Consider the following 18,469-nt stretch of genomic DNA (forward strand, 5'->3'; position numbering starts at 1 on the left):
GGAGCTGGCGAGCCACAACTAAGACCTGACGCAACCAAATAAATTAATTAATATTAAAAAAATAAAGATATTACAATTTACAACAAGCGATGTTGACTTTAGGATATAAATACATACAAGTCAATCTTTCCCGGAGCTCAGGCGTTGGAGCCATATCCACGGCACTTTTGCCATGGCAGTTGACTAAAGTGGGATCGGCACCATGACTAAGTAACAAAGAGCAGACCTCTACCCGATTCTTGGAAGCAGCCTCATGGAGTGGGGTAAACTGCCAGAGATCCATAGCGTTAACACAAGCTCCATGCTGAATTGAGAAAAAAAAAAGTTATAGGTCAGTAATCATTTCTCTTATGGATCAAAAAAAACTCGTTTATTTGACTGTAAATTTCAGTTATAACTCTGAAATGTCAACAATTGTTTTAATTTCTTTAATTTCAGCTTTTAAAAAATAGTTTAAAATAAGTTGAATAATTAAAAAATTTTAAGGCAATGGTGAACATTAAAAAAAAACAATTTTATTATCTTAAAAATCTTGGCAAAAAACCCCCATGAAAACTCATGATGAGTTAAAAAAAAAGCAAATAATATTCAATATTTTTAATTTCTCTTACCTTTAGTAGCAGTTCTGTGACTTCGTAATGTCCATATGAACATGCATTATGGAGAGGAACAAGTCCACTAAATGGAAAAAGGCCAATTAAAATACTGAAATTTCAAAAAACTTAGAGTCATTTATCCAAGAAGTGCTAAGAAACAAAATCTAATAAATCCTAGTACAATTATGTTTAAAATATTTTAAAGTATTAAATAAGAGAATACAAAGCATAACTAATGCTCAACCTTTTGTATTTATCTTGTTTTATGTATCATCTTGTGTATGTATCATTCTGCATGAGTCAAAGACCCTCTTTTTTGTGGTGTACTTATCTTGAGGACTCACCTATTGTACACCATCTGCTTTCAGACATGCACAAGGGAAAAGAGATTTACAAGAGCATCAGGCATTTGTGCCCCTATACTATGGGAACACCATTCACATGTGGCACAGAACCTGGTGCAGGCAAGAGAGAAACAACACCAAAAAGAGCAGATTTGAAATGATGGACTCCTCTTCTGAGAACTGTCTCAAGTACTGAACTCTTTCTTCTTGTCTATGTTTCCTGACATGGAGAGGGGCAAAGTGAGCAAAAGCCTGCTCCAGGGCTTCTTTTCTTTATGCTACTCATCAGTGTAATATGAACACTACTTCATCTGGGCAGTCAGGTCAATTATCTTTTAGATATTAAAGTGGCATAATGAGAAATGTTAGCCCATCACATAGGCTAGGAGACCCAATTCACGTGTCCCTGGAGACTAGCTAGGAAAGTGGTACAAAGGTTTCCAAGATGCACCTATTCATAAAATAAATGACATACTGCTTTCTTGGTTCCCAGACACCTCTCTCCCATATCAAACTTCATAAGGACCTTTTAGGTTTTCTCAGTTTAGATGGCCAAGATTTCATCAGGAAAAAATCAGACTATTGTATACTTACGTATACTTATGATTTTAGTTTATTAGTAAGAGATGGTCCTTTCATACCTGATAAATAGGATAGTTATGTTACCGGATTAACAGAATTTTTTATCTGTCTTTCTAAAGTGTAACTTAAGAGTTGAAAAATAGTAATTGCAATTGAGAGAAACAAATTTTAACTTCAAATAATAGAATACAATAAAATTAAACTAATTTAGGAAATTGTTATGAGAAGAATCCTTAATTAGTAGGAACATGAAAATGAAGTCAAATCACTGTGAACATTCTTAAAATGCTACACAAGCTGTAAGGCAATGGGATATAAGACTTTGTCTAGTGCTCAAAAACTTTAGTGTATCAGATGTTGAAAACAAAGAGTAAATATCCATGAATGAAACCATTACAGGAAATACGCTGATACACGTACCCTTTGTCTTTTGCATGCACGTCAGCACCATGCTGGAGAAGAAGCTGAACGATCCGAACTCGGTTGTAGCCCGCTGCTAGATGTAAAGGAGTTGACTAGATAGAAAAGAGAAAGAAAAATGTATCCCCCTCTTCAGGTAAATAATTGTTTCTTTGGCATCTAATCTGTATTTATTTATTTAAAGACAATGAGTATTAACATACACAGAAAATACTGAGGTGAAGTGCCAAAAATTCATATTTCCTAACTGGATGAGAGACAATTCACTCATCTCAGGAGTAAATTCTAACTTCAGTGCCATTCACCTACTTCTCCTACTGGTTTTTCAAGGCCTTCAGTTATCAAGCCCTACCCTACCTAATCCACATTATTTCTTAATTTCTTTCCATCATGGACCATTCCTACTGTTCCAGGAAGACAGGTCAGGGCTCATATTCCTCATAATTGGAAACATTCTTCTTTATCTTACTTGCATCCTGTCCACCTTTCAAATTTTAACTTTTCAATCCCAATTCTATCATAAAGAGCTAGCTCTCAAAATTTCTCTTTAATAGGAAAAGCTGAAAAGCACCTCTGAAGAATACTTGAAGAAATTCTAGTGGAAACAAAAAAGACAATGGACCGTATTCATTCCATTAGGCTGCTAGCAATGGGTCAGAACTAATTTCCTACCTTGGATACGATGAAATATGCCAAGATAGTATCTAATTCTTCTATTTTATATACTGCATATGCAGTATAAATACAGGAGGAAAATAAAGTTTCTTCCCAACTAATTTCTGCCACATTTTAACTTGAACCAAGTTATTAAAAGGTGCTCTGCTTACATATAATATGATAATTAAAATAAACTTCTCCTCACCTTTAAAAAAAAATCAGAAGTAACATTACTTTAATTAAAAGTTTCTCTGCAACCACAGCAACTTTCCCACCTCTGCTCATTTATTTAAAGTTTAAATACTGTAACGGCTTTTCACACAGGGTCTAATATACTTTAATGTACTACCATGTCTCATGTCTTCTATTTTGGGCCTTGGGATTTAATAAGATTTTCAATTTATTTTCTTCACATGTTTGGATACAAAAGAATTACTTAATACTGTGCTATCTATTACTGCTTTCAAGGCACCCCATACATTTTATATGTTCTGACAGTCTCTAAGTTTAGGAACTATTTTTGAGCAATACACAGCTAATAATGAGATCAGGTAGTTTGGAAAAGAGTCCTGAATAGGAAGTCAGGAAACATGATCACAGTCCTGGACCTTGTGGAACTGTGAAAGTTATATTACCTACATAGCTCAGCTTCCTCACATGTAAAATGGAGATAAAACCACCCATTCTAGCTATTTCAAAAGTGCATGAAAAGTTTTCTCCCACATATAATCACCTTTAAAATGTAAAATGCCATATAAAAACAGATGATTAAAATTTCTGAATCATCAAACAACAAGCCCATCCAAGTTTTTGCCTTCAGACACCTGTCAAATGTTACTGTAAATGATACCTCTAGGGACTACCAAATTATTTTCAGGACTTATTTTCCCCATCCTTTAACATTTTAAAGATGTTGTTTCACTATTTTCTGGCTTGCATTGTTTCAGACTAGAAATCTGACTACATGCTATCTTTATTCCTATGTACATGTGATTTTTCTTCTGGATACATTCATAACTTCTCTTTATCACAGACTTTAAGAAATTTGACTTGTGATGTACCTTGGTACAGGTTTTTTTTTTTTCCTTCTTTTTTTGGTGTATGTGTGTGCTTGGGGCTGGCTGAGCTTCTTTGATCTATTATTTACAGTTTTCATCAAATTTGGAAAACTTTCAGCTATTACTTCTTCAAATATTTTTTCTGCCCTCTCTCTTACCATTCTCTCTTTGGGGGACTCCAATTGTACAGATGTTAGGTTGTTTTCAAAGCTTGCTTTTAAGCTTTGTAAGCAGGACCAGAGCAGCCTTTGGTCTAGGACTAATTTTCCCCTTCTACTGAAGCATTACCCTTTTGAGTACTCTATGATATCTAATGAATTATGACGTTTGTCCCTTCTGGCTGATGGCAACAGAAATGATGAAAGTCTCTGTGAGTTGCTAGGATTGTTACCTCTAATCCTTTTGGGTGGTTCCTTTAACAGCCTCAGGTAGTTTCCTCATATCTGTATTAATTGGTACTCAGCTGAAGATAGTAAGGGGATCCTTTGCAGCTCTCTGGAGCTCTCTTCTCTGTGCAGCTCTCCCTTCCCTGGTCCTCCACCTTGCTAACTCTTGCCACCTTGGTCTCCTCAATCTTCTAATTCCATCTTCTCAAGTCAGGGAAACCACTGGGTGCCTCCTGGATTTTCCCTCCCTGCATCAAGGCCTGGAAATTCTTTCTAAGCAGCAACCTGGCGCAATCACAGAACTCACCTTATTCGATTCCTATCACTCAAGGATCACTACTATGTACTGCCTGATGTTCAACTTCTGAAAACCAGTTTCATATATTTTATCCAGTTTTTTTTAAAAATTGTTTCAGGAAGGAAGGTAAATCTAGTTCCTTTCACTCCTTCTTGGCCCACTTTCAGGGCTGAATTTGACTTTATACTGCAGTTGGGAAGCTTCCTCAAGAGACAGTAACTACTTTGGATCAATGGTCAATGTGTCAGTAAGCTCTCATAGGACATAGCTGACATTTAATATTATAATGATCCAAGGTGACAATTTCATTGCTGATGCACAAAAAGATTTTCTTTTTGTCATATTAAGTATCTCTTACAAAATTTTATTTGTATATAGTTGGGTCAATAATAGTATTTATTTCTTATTCTTGAAAATAAACTAAGTCCCTAAATGAATGAATACATATACACACACACTACAGGAGGCCAAAACAAAAAATTGTATCTAGTTTCTGGATTTTAAAAAATCATTATGAGACTAAAAATTATCTATAATGCTTTGAAAATGGTAATATAATTTTTAACTTGTATAATTTTAAAACTTACATAACTCAAATAAATTAGAAGGCTCTGTAATTGAAATGGTAGAAAGTGATAGAAGGCCTGAAATAGAGCAGTTGTTAAAAAATGGAGTTGAGGAGTGAGTGTCAAAAACTATTAGGAAGGAGAATTGCTAGAATCTGATAATTGATAATAAAGTAGTAAGGGATATAGCAGTTTCCAGTTTGGAAATGTCAGTGATAGAGGAAGGAAAAGAAGGAAGAAGGGAGGGAGGGAGAGAGGGAAGAATAGAAGAGAAGGGAAGGGAAGGGAAGGGAAGGGAAGGGAACCCAAAGGGAGAGAATGTGAGGTTTGGGTTTATTGTGTTTGAGTGCCTATACGATACCCTAGCGGTAATGGGACTAAGCATGGAGTTTTGGAAAGATCACTCTGGTTACTCAGTAGAGAATAACATGGAGAGGGAGGGCAAATCTGACGGCAGGAAGACCTGAATAGAAGCCTGCAGGACTAATCTAGGAGGGAGATAATGACAATATCAGTTGGCAAAATGGTAGCAGCATCTAAGTAGAGGTAGTTGAGCTATGGGAGCGATGAACTCACAGGGAGAGTGAGTACAGAACAAGCAGGATGAAACCTTCTGAGGAGTCATTCCAATGTGGATGCTAACTGTGCAAACTAAATAGTATCATTGGAAGGCACATAAAAATCTGTGAAATGCTTGCAATAAATTTGAGGAAATGGTATAAAGCAAAAAGAAAAAGTACAAATTGAGAACAAACAATGATTTGAACAAGCTTATACTACTAAGAGTCCAGGAGTTTTTCCTCTAGAAAAAAATTTACCACTAAACATTATATACTAAATGCTATCTTCTGATGCAAAGCAATTAAAATCATGTGATCTAGTGAATGGTTACCACATAGTGCCAACCTTATACCTCAACAACCAAATGGCATAGCAATGATAAGAGTAATTTTCTAAATGCTAGGATAATTAACAGAGTGTAATTTTGGTTTGGAAAAAAAAGAAAAGCAGGCCCATTTGTAAAATACTTACACATGTTACTTGATAATTTTGTGGTGGCTGTAAACTAGCAAACACAAGAATCAAACATTTAAGGCATCACTGTGCGCAGGACAGCAATCACTGTCAGTTTGCACACCTCATATTTATTCTTAAAACAGATTTTTTTTTGGGAATACTTTAAAAGTCAAACATGTAGAGCGATAAAAAGAATAAAATAGGGGGCAACCCTGGTGGCGCAGTGGTTGAGAATCTGCCTGCTAATGCAGGGGACACGGGTTCGAGCCCTGGTCTGGGAAGATCCCACATGCCACGGAGCAACTAGGCCCGTGAGCCACAACTACTGAGCCTGCGCGTCTGGAGCCTGTGCTCCGCAACAAGAGAGGCCGCGATAGTGAGAGGCCCGCGCACCGTGATGAAGAGTGGCCCCTGCTTGCCGCAACTAGAGAAAGCCCTCTCACAGAAACGAAGACCCAACACAGCAAAAATAAATAAATTAATTAACTCCTACCCCCAACATCTTCTTTAAAAAAAAAAATAAATAAATGAATAAATAAAATAAAAAACATGTAGGGTGATAAAGTATGAAACAACTGCAAATATAAAAACTCTATAAAAAAACTCATCTTAATATTATTCTGCTGTAAGAGAAATGTTATTACTAATATTTCCATATTGTAAAATGTTTACAGAAAAAAGAATCCTTACTTAAATAAATCTCATAATTCAAAGTTTTCTTCTTGGAATCAGGCCATAGGAAACAATAAACATATATATGCATTTATCTTTGCTTTTTATGATATAATTTGCAGCATACAATAATGCCTTAACTTATCCTACACATACATGCATAGTTAAAATAGGAACAACTGACACCTGTTATAAAACTGTGGATGCAACTTTAACAGAAGTGCAGGCAGCACAATATAAGGAAGTGAGCAGAGGCTTGCCTTGGGTTTGCATTCCTCCTCTGCAAAATTTACAAGGTATATGGCTTTGGACTAATTTCTTAACGTCTCTGAGCCTTGGTTTCTAATATCTGTAAAATGAGGATTATAATTCCTACCATATAAGGCTATTTCATGCATTATAGATAACTATATAAAGCATCTAATACAGTATCACATAGAAAAAGCTCAACAAATGGTGGTTATTACTTATTATCACCTTATTAAGTATCTTAGAAGTGATTTCTTAATGGTCATTTATCAGTCCTCACCTTACTTTACCTATCAGCATCATCTGACATAGCTGAGCACTTCTTCCTTCTTGAAATGTTTTCCCCTTGGTGTCTAGGACACCTAGGTACCCCACCCTTCTTTTCTGGTTGCTCCTCACTTTCTTGACATTGGAGAACTCCAGGACTGTGTCCTTAGACCTCTTTTCCTCATTAGCTACACTCACTCCTTTGGTGATCTCATGCAGTCTTGGGGCTCTAAACAACATTTATATGCTGACAACTCCTCAATTCTATCTCCAGTTCAGTCTTCTTTGCTGAACTCCAAACTCTCATAATCTAACGTCCTACTTGATACCACCTTACGGATACAAAAGGAGACACTGCATGCTTATCATGTCCAAAACTGAGCTCTTAGTATTCCCTCCAAAAGCTACTCTGCAGAATTTCCTATTGCTGTTAATGGCAACTCCATCCTTTTAGTTACTCAGGTCAAAACCTTTGATAGTCTTTCTTGATTGTCATCTTTCTCTCACACACTGTGCTCACTGCATCCAACTATTTCTGTTGGCTTTATCTCCAAAGTCTCTCCAGAATCCCATCACTTCTCACCACATCTACTATCACTATCCTGGTCTAAGCACCACCCTCTCTCAGCTGAGTGGTTGTAACAGCCTCCTTGCTTCCAGCATAATACTCTGAGAGCCTACGAAACATAGCAGCAGAGTGATCCTGTTAAAATGTTAGATGTTCCAGTCCTCAGCTCAAAATCTTCCAGTGGCTCTTCATCTCACTCTAAGTAAAGCTGAAGTCTTTATAATGATCTAGAAGGCCACAGACAATCTCTCATTACTACCTCCAACTTTCTGACCTCATCGTTCACTCTGGTTCACTCCAAACAGCTCAACTGCCATAATTATTAATTTGCTAAAAAAACGAAAGGCCTACAAGTAACAAAATATTTTCCCAGTTAAATTTAATTTCACACATGACTCCTTAACAAATCCAAACAATGGAAGACAAAGTATTCCTAAGGATTAAATATCAAAGCAAGAAAATCCTATAGATACACAATGCAGCCATCACCTTTGGAAGACCTATATATTATTATGTGCCTAGAATATCAAAATTTAATTTCCAAATATTTTTTTCCTACTGAGCAAAGAAATCATGAAAACTATGTCTCAAGATTTAAATGTATTATTACATATTCAATCCTAAGGGAATTTTAGCATTTAACAGAAAACACACGTGGCTATCTCACAAATGAGTGCTGGGTACTGGGGAAAGGTTCCTCAGTTTGTTAGTACTGAGAAAGGTTTTGAAGTTAACACAGAGACAGAATATCCCAATCTTTACAGCACTTCTCATCTAAGAAACATAAAATATTATAAAAATTCTTAATTTCTTAAGACTATTATTATTGTTCTATTTTTATAAAGTACAGGCATACCTCAGAAATATTGTGGGTTTTGTTCCAGACCACTGCAATAAAGTGAATATCGCAATAAAGCGAGTCACAAATTTTTTGGTTTCCCAGTGCATACAAAAGTTATATTTACACTATGCTGTAGTCTGTTAGTGTGTAATAGTGTTACGTCTAAAAAAATGTATATATCTTAGTTAAAAAATACATTATTAAAACGCTAACCATCATCTGAGCCTTCAGCAAGTCGTAGTAGTAACATCAAAGACCACTGATCACAGATCACCATAACAAATATAATAATGAAAAAGTCTGAAATATTGTGAGAATCACCAAAATGTGACACAGAAACATGAAGTGAGCAAATGCTGTTGGAAAAATGGCGCCAATAAACTTGCTCAACGCAGAGTTGCCACAAATCTTCCATCTGTAAAAACACAGTGTCTGAGAAGTACAATAAAGCAAAGCGTAAAACGAGGTCTGCCTGTACAAAATTTGGGGCAATCCTTAAACAAGATTTTAAAATGAGATTCCAAAATACCAGTACTCCAGATTAATATCTCCTTTCCTCTTATTCTGTCTTTGCACACTACTTTTGCAACAAAAAGTGGTCACTAAAAAGATTGCCAAAGACGGTCTTAAAACTATTTGCCACAATCTTTTACTGTAACACTTGTCATGAAATCATATAGTTAAATATTTATGTGTCTGTCTCCTCTAATCCACTGTGAGCTCATTGAGAATGAACAGCATATCTTAATTTTACGTTAGAAGGCTTAACACAGTGCCTCATACTAGTAAAAAAGAAATGAAAGTTATGGTTAGCTTTTGATTTACGTTAATAAAAGAGAACGGGGGATATGAATAATCCAGCTTGGTGAATTTGACTTTGAATTTGTGTGAAAGATTTACACCACATTTCAACACAGGCCTGTGTGATGTTTGAAGCGTTCCCTAGGAAAGAACAAAACCACAACTGAGAAGCCAGGATGTAAGTCATCAGAGAGCTGCCTAACTTCATGATGTGTAGTGTACTGAGGTTTTCTTTAAGATTTCCACTTTGACCTAGATCAAATCTCCTGAATTTTTCAGATTAGGGTAACCAATTCATCCTGGTCTGCTCGAGGCATTCTTAGTCTCAGGAAACCCACGCATCCCAGGCAAACTGGGATAGCTGATCACCCTACTCTAGGTAGGCTTAATGCTGAATGAGTTTCTTGGTTTCCGGAGCTGTCCCAAGTCAGAAAGTAGTGTGTGTGTTTGTGTGTGTGTGCCCACCTGCAAGGGCACACATGCATTCAGAATAAGGCAAGACTTATTACTTTACCAAATTAGGAGAAGAATCATAAAACTTTATCATCTGCTCAGATCTTTCAGTGTTCACCTGAACATTCATGTACTCATCACCCAGACTCAACAATCACTTATTATTAAGACTTTGTTACACTGGCTTCTGTTATCCCTTTTATTTTCCCCACTGAAGTATTCTGGAGCAAATTCAAGACACTACATACTTCCGTAGGTGCCTCTAAAATTTATGGGCAATTTCTTTAAAAAACCCGATATTATTACATCTAATAAAATAGTGGTAAATCTTTGGTATCATCTAGTGCCCATGTCAGCATTCAAATTTCCTGTCTGTCTCAAAAACTTTTAAAAGTTCACTTGCCAGATGTCAGGAAAAATACATTTGGTTATTGGGCCATTAAGTTTCCCCAAATCTACGACAGTCTTTGTCCCTCCTTTCTTGCTTTTTCTACAATACTGACAACGCTCCTTCTGCAATTTGCTTTTCTTCTCTTAAAATATTAGCACATAGAGGTCTATCTTATTCTTTGTATAGTATTTCCATTATGTAGCTGCATCGTAATTATTTAACCATCACCTTATAAACGGACATTTACAAATGTTCCAGCTCTGCTCTGGTTATCTTAACAAAGCATATCTCATTCAAACTTATCATTTGGTTAAGATAGATCAGTGTTCCCCTTCTACAAATAAAATACTGTATCAGCCTTTAATACAAAACTCCCAGGAAGATATAATAACTGCATAATCAGAGCTTATTAAATTTCTTTCAGGCAAGAGAGACATGATTAATCTGCTTGTGAGGTACAGCTAAGAAGTTCTTTGAGACAGTGATACTTAAATCAGAATCAAGCCAAATTAAAAGCTAGAGAATCAATATGGGCATGAGTCCATGGAAATAAATATATCTCATCACTGATGCCTGTCTTTTGAAGAGGTATTTGTAGTACCATAATAAAGAATAGACAGTCTCCTTGAAGTTTCTCAACTCTTGGGCTATTATAATAATAATTTAAAAGAGAAACTATCTGGAAAATGAAAATTGATGAACCAAAGTAGAAATAAAATTTTAAAAAGATACTTTATTCACACCTTCCCCCCAAACTGTATCTCCTTTAACTTGTCTCTTCTACAGAATGCACTTTACTAGATCCTCTAATAATAATGACTTCTTTCCCATTATGAGTCTTTTTTTCTGGTCCTGGGATTCTTGGTCAACAGTTCTCTAAAGCACAGTGCCTAGAGCTAAATACACCTAATAATAGATACAGTCCCATCACAGCGGATTATATCAGGACTAGTTTCATAAACAGACATATTACTCCTACAACCTAACAGTGTCTAACGTATTAATGTAATGGCAGGGAGTTGGGTAACAATAGTACTGGCTTCCTCACAGTGTTATTTTCTGGCTAAAATGAAATAAAACATATAAAAACATTTTGAAAATACCAAGTATTTTATTGAAATAACAGCTAAAATCTACTGTGTACTTTCTACGTATTAACTTGTTTACTTTACACAACTACTACCAGAACTGGAAACTATTATTATCTCCATATAACAAATGAGGAAACTGAGAAACAGGGGGGTTAATACAGCAAGTTAATAGCAGAGTCAGAGATCATATGCAGGTAAGTCTGACTTCAGAACTCTCATTCTGCCTTCCTTCCTTTCCGTTGGCTGGGCACTCAGGTTCTGGACAGTATGTTCAGAAATGGATCAGTATGGCTGAGAGGCAGGAAGAATTACTCTTGGTAGGCAGGGATTGCTTTGGTAGTTCTGACTCAACTCAGCACTCAGATCAAACCCTATCAATACTGAGAGTGTGACCATACTATTGGATGAGTGCCCCAGAAAGGTAGGACTTTTTTTTTCTTAAATTTGAAGTATAGTTGATTTATCTTGTTGTGTTAATTTCAGGCATACAGCAAGGTGATTCATATATATATATATCCTTTTTCAGATTCTTTTCCATTATAGGTTATTACAAGATATTGAATATAGTTCCCTGTGCTATACAGTAGGTCCTTGTTGTTTATCTATTTTATATATAGTACTGTTAATCCCAAATTCCTAATTTATACCTCCCCTGCCTGTCCCCTTTGGTAACCATGAGTTTGTTTTCTATGTCTGTAAGTCTATTTCTGTTTTGTAATTAAGTTCATTTTAGATTCCATTTTTTAGATTCCACATATAATTTGTATCACATGATATTTGTCTTTCTCTCTCTTACTTCACTCTAGGTCCATTCATGTTGCTGCAAATAGCATTATTTCATCCATTTTTATGGCTGAGTAATATTCACTGTATGTATGTATGTATCTTCTTTACCCATTCATCTGTTGATGGTCATTTAGGTTGCTTCCATGTCCTGGCTATTGTAAATAGTGCTGCTATGAACATTGGGGTGTATGTATCTTTTTGACTTAAGAGTTTTCATCTTTTCTGGATATATGCCCAGGTGTGGGATTACTGGATCATACGTTAATTCTATTTTTAGTTTTTTAAGAAACCTTCATACTGTTTGTTCTCTATAGTGGCTGCACCAATTTACATTTCCACCAACAGTGTAGGAGGGTTCCCTAGAAATGTAGGACTTCTTAACAAAAGAAGTTATTTAAAATAATAAGCATCAGGACTTCCCTGGTAGCGCAGTGGTTAAGAATCCGCCTGCCAATGCAGAGGACACAGGCAAGCCCTGGTCCAGGAAGATCCCACATGCCGCAGAGCAACTAAGCCCGTGTGCCACAACTACTGAACCTGCGCTCTAGAGCTCGCAAGCCATAACTACTGAAGCCTGCGTGCCTAGAGCCCGTGCTCCTCAACAAAGAGAAGCCACCACAATGAGAAGCCCGCGCAACGCAACGAAGAGTAGTCCCTGCTTGCCGCAACTAGAGGAAGCCCAGGAGCAGCAACAAAGACCCAACGCAGCCAAAAAATAAAATAAAATAAAATAATAATAATAAGCATCAGGGAACATGGAGGAATAACAGAATATTGAAACTGGAGAAGAAAATTTATCTGCTTCTTTCCTAGTGCTGGATTTTTCTATGTATCCCTAACAGTCATTTGGTCTTTTCTTGAACTAAATCCCTCCAATTGATTCAACTGCTTCTTCCAGAATAATTTCTTGAGTACCTTCCTGGTCACCCTCTGAGTGGTCAGTATCCCTCCTGAAATTGTGAAACCCTAAGTTTGGTGCTAAATCCAGATGTGGTCTGGATATGCATTCAAGCAGAGCCAGATGACAACCTGTCAGCATTATCAGAGTAAAGCTTCCCACATTGCACTGGGAGGTTGGACTAGTTGCCATTTAAGTGCTCTTCCAAATAAAGTTCTATGAGGTAGAATAATGATTGATATTTTAGTCTCAAAGAGTATGTTTTTCCAAAGTAACATATGTAGTCATCTTTAGGAAGGAACCTAAGGCATTTGAAAATTTGTAGAATTTATGAAATATCTCATGAAACAAAATTTCTGTACTTCAATTGCCTTATATAGTAAAAGTTTATTTTTTAAAGTGAGTCTATAAAGGACTATCCTTACTTTAAGTGTTATGTATGGGGAAGAGAAGGATAGGGGAAAGGAGATGAACAGACAATAAAGAGCGGGTAATCCATAGGGTAATTTTGTGAGAGTGAAGCTCTGAATGCCAACTTAATTAAATTTTAACTCAACATTATCATTGTGGAAACTCCAAGGGGATTCTTCAACAGCCAGAAATTTGTTTCTCTTTTTCAGCCTCAGAATCAGCTGAAGAATTGAAATGTATGCATGAAAATGAGTTTCTAGCGTCCTCTCATAGGGTTTGTATGGGAAAGAAAAAAGAATGCTTAGCACTTTCAGAAGGCGCAACATTAATTTTGCATTGCTTAATGAGAAACTGCTGGCAGACTTTATGGAAATCAAATTTCTTGGCTGACAGTAACCTGATGTCTTATACTTTTCAAAAGAAAAGTTTTCACACTACTCAAACCTCACATGAATTCCTTTTTATAATTAATATTTACAATCTTAGGTTTTCAAATCTAAACATCAAAGATTCTAACTAACGTTCAACAGACAGATGACTTATTCTGGAAGTACAAGGAAACAAGTCCACCAATTGTCATTTAAAGATTATTTATGGGGAAATCATTCCACCTTAGATCCTTGGACAGTCATTTTAACTGTATAAACTAGAGAATGAGAAATTCCGTTATCTGATTTTTGTGTGCTTCAGAGCTCTAGGACTTGGGAGACATGCTGTTACCTCAAAGTTCCTTCAGTGATCGAGTCCTGACATTTCTGAGTTTGCACATGTGAATTCAGCAGCCAAAGGCAGCCAGGAACAGAGGTCTCTAGCTCTATGCCCTGCGGAAGCCTCCTTACCCAATTCTAATGGGTACTGAACCCTCTCAGACACTAGATTACTTTAGGGGAATTTTTTTTTTTTTTTTTTTTTTGCGGTACGCGGGCCTCTCACTGTTGTGGCCTCTCCCGTTGCGGAGCACAGGCTCCGGACGCGCAGGCTCAGCGGCTATGGCTCACGGGGCCAGCCGCTCCGCGGCATGTGGGATCTTCCCGGACCAGGGCACGAACCCGTGTCCCCTGCATCGGCAGGTGGACTCCCAACCACTGCGCCACCAGGGAAGCCCTAGGGGAATTTTTATGGCATTCAGAGTAGGGTATTACCATGTTACTATTGAAAACTTAAAGCATCTTTACAAAAGGAAAATCAACATATGAAGTACTTTGTATTTAGTCTATTTCCAAATTTACTAATTTGACTACCCAAATATGTATTTCAAATCATTATGCACAGTATTTATAGTGTTTTTAAAGTTTTACTATTGATGTCATTCTTAGCAGAGAAAGACATTTTCTTAGTAGTCACTGAAAATAGCCTTCTTTTAAAAAGGATATTATTAAGATTCTTGATACTTTAAGAAATTTCCTTTTATAATTCGAAATTAATTAAGCAAGTGAGAGAATGGATGAATATGCTTCGGAGGTGGGGGAGGGGAGATTTCCTGAACAATTATTATACTTCTTTAAAAAAGAAAAAGAATGTAGCATACAAAAATAACCAGGTGAATGTTTGTGTCTGCCCTTCCAGTTTACATGTTGAGGACCTGACCCTCAGCATGATGGGATTTGGAGACAGGGCCTTCAGGAGGTAATTAGGGCTAGATGAGGTCATGACGGTAGAAGCCCTCGAGATGGGATTAGTGCCCTTACAAAGAAGAGACAGCCAAGAGCTCTCTTTTTCTCTCAGCAAACAGGCAGCCCTCCACAAGCCAGGAACCCAGGATGGTACGGCAGCCGGAGCTAACAGAGACAGCAGGTTGCTGGTACACAGTGAAGTAAGAAAGTAATGGTTTATGCTGTTTTCATATTATGGCCAAACAACTGTTCCTCATAATAGCAATTCAAAGCTACAGATTGAATAATATCAGAGTTCTCAAATCCATAATGAACTCTCCACTTTTTGCTGCCTTTCCTTAGGCCAGAAGAGTTTCTGACATCAGACTTCTTTTTGGAACTAAGCAAGCCTTTTTCACACACTAAGGTTCACCCTTTACTAAAAGGATTTTAAAACGTTTTGCGGAATAATCTACTGTCAACTGACATTAACGAAACAGTCTAAGCCAGAGAGACCATAATCAAACCGTAATCATTAGAGGGCTATTTTAAAATACCTTTATTAGGTAATAATTAACAAATAACTATATGTAAATAACACCACTCACGATTCCACTCACTAAAGAACTAGGACATCAACAATAGCATACAGTGACCTTCTGTGTTTCCACCTGGTCTCCTAGTCCCTTGCCACCCTGCTAGGTGGGTGTTTTCCAAGCTACTGCTGCAGCTGTAATCTAACCTACCCTATAAAGTCTGGTACACGTGGAGAGTCAGAAGCACTTTAAACTTAGATTCTTACAATTTTAAAAGGATATACTGAAATATCACTTTTGTAATTTGGCTTCTAAAGCAAATTTTAATAATGAATCATATTCCCATCAAAATGATTTAGTACTCGCTCCTTTTTTATCCCTCAACTAGTCCAATATTGAAAACTGCAGGAAACTTGTGTGTTTTGTATATGAGTATAGGAGAAACCAAAGTTCAGAGGAGGGTGGCTAAGCTGAGCTTAACTGAATCCCTAAGTTTTTTTTTTTTTTTTTTTTTTTTGCGGTATGCGGGCCTCTCACTGTTGTGGCCTCTCCCGTTGCGGAGCACAGGCTCCAGACGCGCAGGCTCAGCGGCCGTGGCTCACGGGCCCAGCCGCTCCGCGGCATGTGAGATCCTCCCGGACTGGGGCACGAACCCGTGTCCCCTGCATCGGCAAGTGGACTCTCAACCACTGCGCCACCAGAGAAGCCCTGAATTCCTAAGTTTTACCACCTGCTTTTCAACACAGGTCCCTTTCTACTAAAAATTCTTTTCTCAAAGAGAAAAACAGAACATAGTTGGCATGGGTACTAATTACCCTCACCAGACAAAATAGAGACTGTTTTAGTAGTAGTGATTCCCTAATGAAAAATAAAAAAGACATTTTCAAGCCCTTATTGTTACACAATGAATATACACATGCATAAAGATTTTATACACTATATCCCAACATAAGCAGGCAAGAAAACTTGCTCCAAGGGATTTCTGCATTACTGTTAAGACATGCACTGTTCAGCAAGATGTACTTTAAAGAAGTGATTTGATTAGATATATAATTAAACTTAAAGTACTTGAAGAGTTCCCTAATGCACACTTACTGCATTTTGACCTTCTTATAATCCCAAGTAACATCTAAACTATGAGCCAGAAAAGTTGGACACTAAAAAATGGTCTGACCTTTTATCTACCAAGATGTGGCAAGAACAGAGGAGGATGATAAAGGCCACTAAAGGCCACAGGGAGCCACGCATGGGCACTCAGGTAATGCTAACACTTTCTTAAAGGGGAAAAAGGCTGTATATAAACTTTATTCCAGATACCAGGAGTGTTTTATCTACCGACTCTTACATAATCCAAGTCTGTATCACTTACTCTGATGAAAAATAAGTAACAAAATATGTAACAATGTTAAAATGTTAGAGTTGAAAGGTAAATTGGAGCTCATGTGGCCCAAAGCCATCATTTTTTAGGCTAAAAGACTGAGAACTCAGAGATATAATAAAACTTGCCATGATCACATAGCTAGTAATAATTTTAACTTAAAACTTGGTCTTCTAGCTTCAACTTCCTGCTTTTTCCTACAACGCCATGACCCATAAAGATGTGCATAAAATTATTTTTTGCTTTCTGAGGGAAAAAAAATCTTAAATTGTAAGATATAAATACAAGGTAATTGAACGTATCAAAAGAAATAAATATGTTTGGTGATTTGTTTAAAAATCTTCACTTATTCTTCTAAGCAGCTGTGAAAGAACCATTTTCAGTAATCTGCCTGAGAAATGATGCAAACTTTCTTGACCAATAGACAATAGGCATTGAGTTATATTCAACATTTTCTTATAGCAGGGGTATTTCAGTTATCTATTACTACGTAACAAACCACCCCTCAAATGGTAGGGTACCTGGGTGGCTCTTCTGCTCTATGTGGTATGAGCTAGGCGTTTGGACGATTGGTGTCACCGGGAGGCTGGCCTGGGCACTCAGGTAAGATAAAAGTCTAGGACACGTGGAGAGTTAGAGTCATCTAGAGCCTTAACCAAGCTTGGTGGGTCTTTGGCTAGAGGCCTCAGTTCTTCCCCACATGAACTTCTCCATACGGCTGCTTGTGCTTCCTCATGGCATGGCAGCTGGGATCCAAGAAAGAGTATTCCAAAAGCAAGAAACTGCAGCTATCAGGCCAATTCCAAGGGCTAGTCCTAAACCTGGCATGGCAGCACTTCTACTTCATTTTATTCATCAAAGCAGTCCCAGGCTTAGTTCACAGTCTGTGTGGGAGAGGACTAGACAAGAGCATAAATAATGAGTGGCCCGGTTCATCGAGGGGTTGTCAAAGTAACAATATGAGGACTGTTAAAATCCTGTTCCAGCAAAATATTTAGAGAAGACTTACACTGAAGGAGGGAGGTGTTAACCAAGAATACTGTATTAGAATATGACAAATTCACATAACCCTAAAATTTAAGTATAAATTGCAAAAACCATTGCATTAATCCTACATATTCTTTGTGCTACACTGGATGTGCTTTATGGAATTCAAATAAATGTTGTGGCATTATTTTTCAGCTGGATATTAATTTTTAATAAATATATTCTTTAAATGGGTATATGTATCTTATGAACACATTTATGAATTTATAAGCTGCAAAAATAAACAAATTTAATTTATTAAATGTGATGTGGGGTGGGGAGGAGACAAAGACCAAGTTCCAAGACAATTAATTCAATTGTATGCTTTGTAGATTACCTGGTAACCTACATTTTATTCAAATGCCATCTGGGACTGAGCTTGGTAATAAAGACAATTTAAGTGGAGAAGTGGGGGATGCAGAAGTACTCAGAAGTATGTATGTGTCCATTCTAAATACGCTCAAAAGCAAAAAATGTATCAGAGGAGTAGGGATCTAATTTTCTGAAGTTCTTCTATGTGCTACATTTATCACATTATTTCATTTAATCCTCTCAAGTGTCTTGTGGAATGGGTATCATTATCCC

At 37.0% G+C, this 18,469-nt stretch overlaps 1 protein-coding gene across 1 annotated transcript in view; it reads right to left on the reverse strand.

Annotated features, from left to right (window-relative positions):
- TNKS (tankyrase) overlaps positions 1-18,469 on the reverse strand; it is a 181,081-nt gene that overhangs the window by 70,934 nt on the left and 91,678 nt on the right. Inside the window, exons 6-8 of the mRNA XM_082608825.1 lie at positions 1,943-2,037; positions 612-678; positions 118-304 (exon numbers count right to left, since the gene is read on the reverse strand). Of these exons, the coding sequence (XP_082464951.1) occupies positions 118-304; positions 612-678; positions 1,943-2,037 (349 nt within the window). The remainder of the gene's footprint in view (positions 1-117; positions 305-611; positions 679-1,942; positions 2,038-18,469) is intronic.

Source organism: Mesoplodon mirus (genome assembly GCF_964341445.2).
Source record: "Mesoplodon mirus genome assembly, chromosome: 20".
Lineage (NCBI taxonomy): Eukaryota > Metazoa > Chordata > Mammalia > Artiodactyla > Ziphiidae > Mesoplodon > Mesoplodon mirus.